This window comes from Dipodomys ordii, unplaced genomic scaffold, assembly GCF_000151885.1.
Source record: "Dipodomys ordii isolate 6190 unplaced genomic scaffold, Dord_2.0 Scaffold37, whole genome shotgun sequence".
In the NCBI taxonomy this organism is placed as follows: Eukaryota; Metazoa; Chordata; class Mammalia; order Rodentia; family Heteromyidae; genus Dipodomys; species Dipodomys ordii.
In genome coordinates this window covers 14,273,321-14,278,804 of record NW_012267253.1, presented here as the reverse complement: position 1 = coordinate 14,278,804, position 5,484 = coordinate 14,273,321, and the positions used below count along the sequence as shown (strand labels likewise).

At 37.8% G+C, this 5,484-nt stretch overlaps 1 protein-coding gene across 1 annotated transcript in view; it reads left to right on the top strand.

Moving 5' to 3' along the window:
• Ccdc88a (coiled-coil domain containing 88A) overlaps positions 1–5,484 on the top strand; it is a 130,107-nt gene that overhangs the window by 62,127 nt on the left and 62,496 nt on the right. Inside the window, exons 10-11 of the mRNA XM_013017916.1 lie at positions 2,555–2,713; positions 4,985–5,162. Of these exons, the coding sequence (XP_012873370.1) occupies positions 2,555–2,713; positions 4,985–5,162 (337 nt within the window). The remainder of the gene's footprint in view (positions 1–2,554; positions 2,714–4,984; positions 5,163–5,484) is intronic.

Genomic DNA, 5,484 nt, shown 5'->3' with positions numbered 1-5,484 from the left:
GCCCGGGCAGGAGAGACTGTGAGACTCCTATCTCCAATAAAACCACCAGAAAACCGGAAGTGGTGCTGTAGCTCAAGTGGTAGAGCGCTTGCCTTGAGCTGAAGAGCTGAGGGACAGCACCCAGGCCCAGAGTTCAAGCCCCACGACCGGCAAAAAAAAAAAATGAAGAATTTGAAATAGAATGAACTTAAGCTCTCTGGTGGCACATGAATTACTTTAAAGTTAATGCATCTTGAGATCTTTTTAGATGAATAAGACTGGAAATTACAAATCTTATTTTCTTTTTGTTTTTTGTTTTTGTCAGTCATGGGGCCTGAACCCTGGGCCTGGGCACTGTCCCTCAGCATTTCAGGTCAAGGCTAGTGCTCTACCACTTGAGCCATAGCTCCACTTCCAGCTTTTTATGCTTATGTGGTGCTGAGGAATCGAACCCAGGGCCTCATGCATGCAAGGCAAGCACTCTACCACTGAGCCACCTTCCCAGCCCCACAAATTTTATTTTCTGATAAACTGTCGTTGCTGTTCTTGCTTAGGTTTTGTGTCTGTGTGCATGTGTGTACATGCAAGTAAACTCAAGATGTCCTTTTAAAGGAATAATTCTCCAAAGCAAACAAAAAATTAGAGGGAAGAACCTAGTTTTTCAAATCTTACTAATATGACTCCTGGATTCTCAGTTATTTCTGCGCTTAGTCTATTGAGATGTTATATACTGTGTATCCTCTGGAAAATGTCACTGGTAGAGAATAAGAGCAAAAACAAAAAAAGTCAGTTCTTATTTACTAAGAAAATGGATTTGACCTCATGAACTCCCTGAAAAGATCTCAGGGGCACACAGAAGTTGTTGGACAATGCTTTAAGAATTGCTGCTTTAGGGCTGGGAAAGTGGCTCAGTGGTAGAGCGCTTGCCTTGCATGCTCAAAGCCCTGGGTTCGATTCCTCAGCACCACATAAGCACTGTGGCTCAAGTGGTAGAGTGCTAGCCTTGAGCTGAAGAGCTGAGGGACAGCGCCCAGGCCCAGAGTTCAGGTCCCACGACCGGACCCAAAAAAAAAAAAAGAATTGCTGCTTTAAAGAATTACACTAAAGCTTTTAAAATATTGGATTTTAGCTGGGCACCTTTGGCTCAGGAGGCTGAGATCTGAGGATTGCAATTCCAGCAGCATACTCAGAAAAGTCTGTTTAAGACTGCTATCTCCAATTAACTACCAAAAGGCCAGAAGTGGAGCTATGTTCAGGTGATACAGTGCTAGCCTTGAATGAAAAAAGCTAAAGGAAAGGGGCCAGGCCCTGAATTAAAACCCCAGTACTGGCATCTACACCCTCCTTCCTCCCCTCCCAAAAAAGATTGGATTTTAATACTTGTCCTCTCAGTAAGATATATATATTGCAAATAATGTTTTCATAGAAACCTCTTAAGTAACTAGTGTTTTATGTTAGTAATAAAGCTTTGTTCATATTTTTACTATCTTGTGATTGATTGTGCCAGAACTGGGGCTTGAACGTGGGCCTTGCTTGTATCTTTTATTCATGACTAGTGTTCTATCACTTGAGACATGCCTCTAATTATAGCTTTGTTCCTAGTTAATTGGAGATGAGTGTTTCATTGACCTTGCTGCCTGGGCTGGCTTCAAACTGTGATCCTCAGATCTCAGCCTCTTAAATATACAGGATTAAAAGGATGATCCACTGGCACCCAGCATCATTGTGTTTTAACTTGTCCTCCTTAATTAGAAGTTAACTTACTTTTTTGAAACTCTTAAAATTTTTTGCACATAAAATTGAGATATAGGGCTGGGAAGGTGTCTCAGTGGTAGAGCGCTTGCCTTGCATGCATGAGGCCCTGGGTTCTATTCCTCAGCACCACATAAGCAAAAAGAAAAGAAACCGGAAGTGGTGCTGTGGCTCATGTGGTTGAGCGCTAGCCTTGAGCTGAAGAGCTGAGGGACAGCACCAGGCCCAGAGTTCAGGCCCCATGACCGGACCAAAAAAAAAAATTGGCATATAAATATATGTTTAAGTGCCTTTTTCTGCTTAGGTTAAGAAAAAAACTTTGTATGACTGTATATTAAAAAATGCCCAGAGAGGAGTATACTTTACATACCATATAATTTTCTTCAAAAATCTTTTATTTTGCCATGTACTGGTGGCTCATTCCTATAATCCTCACTACTTAGAAGGCTGAGACCTAAGGATTCTAGTTTGAAACCAGCCTGGGAAGAAAGTCCAGTCCATAGACTCTTAATCTCCAATTTACCACCAAAAATCCAGGAATGGCTCTGTGGCTCAATTGATTAGTAGTTTGGGGCAAAAAAAACCTCAGGGACAGCACCCAGACTCTGAGTTCAAACCCCCAGGACTGGCCCCTCACAACTATATATATATATATATATATATATATATATGAATGTTATATATAAATATATATATATATAAATGTTATATATGTGTTATATATAAATATATATTGGGGTTTTTCAGTATATTATGTTGTGTAACCAAGAAATAAAAAGTTGAAAGAGTAATATTAAAGGCTTTATTGTGTGTTTATATTTAGAACATGAATTTGCTTTCGGATGCTCGTTGTGCTAGAATGTACCGAGATGAATTGGATGCCCTTCGAGAAAAGGCAGTCAGAGTTGATAAACTTGAAAGTGAAGTCAGCAGATATAAAGAGAGACTACATGATATTGAATTTTATAAAGCAAGAGTTGAGGTATGTTGTATAATTAATGATTCATAATCGTTTTTCCTTAAAAGTGTTAATGATTTTCAAAATGTACTCAATAAACAAGAATTATTTCATAATTTTTTATTGTTTGTGTGGATACTGGGGCTTGAAATTAAGGTTGATGCTTTCATTCAGCTTTCTTGCTCACAGTTGGTGCTCTCCTACTTGAGCCATGCCTCTAGTCCATCATTGTGTTGGTTAATTGGACATGGAGTCTAACAGCCTTTTCTCCTGGGCTGGCTTTGAACCTCAGTCTTCCAGATGTCAGCATGAGCCACTGTTGCTGGATTTTAAACAAGGAATTTTTGAAACAGTAAATGATAGATCAGAATTATTACTTAGACTTTCACAACTGGATTTCTTTTTCTTTTCTTTCTTTTGGGGAGGGGGTGTCATGGGGTTTGAACTGTGGGCCTGGGCACTGCCCTCAGCTCACGGACTACTTTCCTGCCAGGGCTGGCATTGAACCGTGATCCTCAGATCTCAGCCTCCTAGATTATAGGCATGAACCACCAGCGCCCAGCTACAAATGGTTTTTTGTTTGTTTTTTTTTTTGTCAGTCATGGGGCTTGAACTCTGGGCCTGGGCGCTGGTCTTGAGTTCTTTTGCTCAAGGCTAGCACTCTACCACTTTGAACCACAGTGCCACTTCCAGTTTTCTAGTGGTTAATTGGAAGTAAGAGTCTCATGGACTTTCCTGCCCAGGCTGGCTTCAGTCCTTAGATCTCAGCCTCCTGAGTAGCTAAGATTACAGGTTTGAGCCACCAGCGCCTAGTGTTCTTTATTATTATTATTATTATTCCTTATTTAACATCAGAAGTAGGGAAGACTTTTGAAGTCTTTTGTCATTGTTGAAATATTGATCTCTGCTAATCTCAAACTTTTCTACAGATGAACAAACATTTCTGACTGCTTCTTAATGAGATTATTAGAATTAGTATCAATGAAAGCTATGTATATGCCAATAAATGAGAGAAAAACAACTCTTAGTTGCAGTTTAGTGTTACCTAAAGTTGAGTAGCAATTTGACTGTCCTTTAATCCTTTTTTTTCTTGATTAATTTTCTTACTTTCTGTGAACAGAAGAGATTTTGGTCAGTGCAAGATAAGAAAACATTATGCAGGAGAGGGAAGGGATGGTAGGGGATAAACAAAGGAGGAGGTAACAATAATTGATAGGAAATGTACTCATTACCTTACTCATGCAAATGTAATCCCTCTGTACAGTATTTTTATAATAAAAATATATGCAAAAAAAGAATTGGAAGCATAAGGTCATTTTAGTCTGATGTTACCATTCAACAGAAATAATAATACTGTAATGCAAAACTTAATTTTTTGCAAGTTATTCAGATGTATGGTTGCATGCTGTTATTAAGGAGTTCTTACCCATGACTAATGGACTTAATTACACCTTTTTTTTCTTGGTGGTGCATTTGAACACAGGACCTCAGTTCCTGGGCACTAGAAATATCTTCAACCTTTTTTGCTTTAGTTATTTTTTAGTAGGAGCTTGAGTGTTGCCCAGGTTAGCCTTACTTAAAGCCTTCATATTTATGTCTCCTATATTACCAGGATGTCAGGCTTGTACCACAGTATCTGTTATTGATTCACATGGGATCTCACTAACTTTTCCTTGGCTACCCTTGAACTGTGTTCTTCCTGATTTCCACTTCTCCAAGCACGTGAGATTACAGGCTAGAGCTGGATGAGTTGTTACAACCTATAATTCCCAAGCTTGTAAGACTAAGGCAAGGAGGATCTTGAATTTGATACCAGGCTTCATTTCCTTAAGATGTTTTTATTATTCATAGAGCCTTGATTTTTGTGAATCTTAGTTTAAGTCTTAGTATTTTACTATAAAAACCTAAAACCCTTGTCTTGCAAGGTATAGCTCAGAATGAAATTTCTGTCAAAGTTTAGCACTCATTCTATGGAGATTTGACTTAAATATTCCTTAGCTTTTTAATAGTTTAAATATATTCTTAACAATTTAAGGTTACTACAGTTATAGAAGTAGTACTCATTCTGTTATAAGTACTGGGTATTTTGATTGCATAGTAGCTTAAATTCTGGAGGGTAAATGAATCCAAAAAACATCAACTATATTTCTATTAATAGCTTTACTTTTTCATCAAGCTGTTTATAAGACTGGCTTAATGTTTAGTTTACAATAAAAATGTTTATGTTGCAGAACTTCAAAAAATTAAGAGATGATGTAGCACTTTTTTTAAAAAACCCTTTCAAAATGATTATAGGAATTAAAAGAAGACAATCAAGTTTTATTAGAAACAAAAACCATGTTGGAAGATCAACTAGAAGGAACTCGAGCTCGTTCTGACAAATTACATGAATTAGAAAAAGAGAATTTACAACTAAAGGCTAAACTACATGATATGGAAATGGTAAGATTTATGGAGCAAAATCAGTTACATAGCAAGTGAGAAAATTATCTTATGATCCATCTGATTTTCCCATAATAAAAAGGATATCTAGAGTCCTTGAGGCTTCAATGAAGAAAGGAAAGTAATAAAGCAGAATAAGTGATGAAGGTACATTGTAAGTATGTTATGGACATGCCAAAATTAAATCCCCTCTTACAACTATGCTAATAAAATGTGGAGAAAAGACAGATATCTAAATGTTTCCAGGTTGATATAAGTACATATGTGGAAGTTTGTTTTCTTTCTTTTTTTTTTTTTGGTCTGTCGTGGGGCTTGAACTCTGGGCCTGGGCGCTGTCCCTCAGCTCTTCAGCT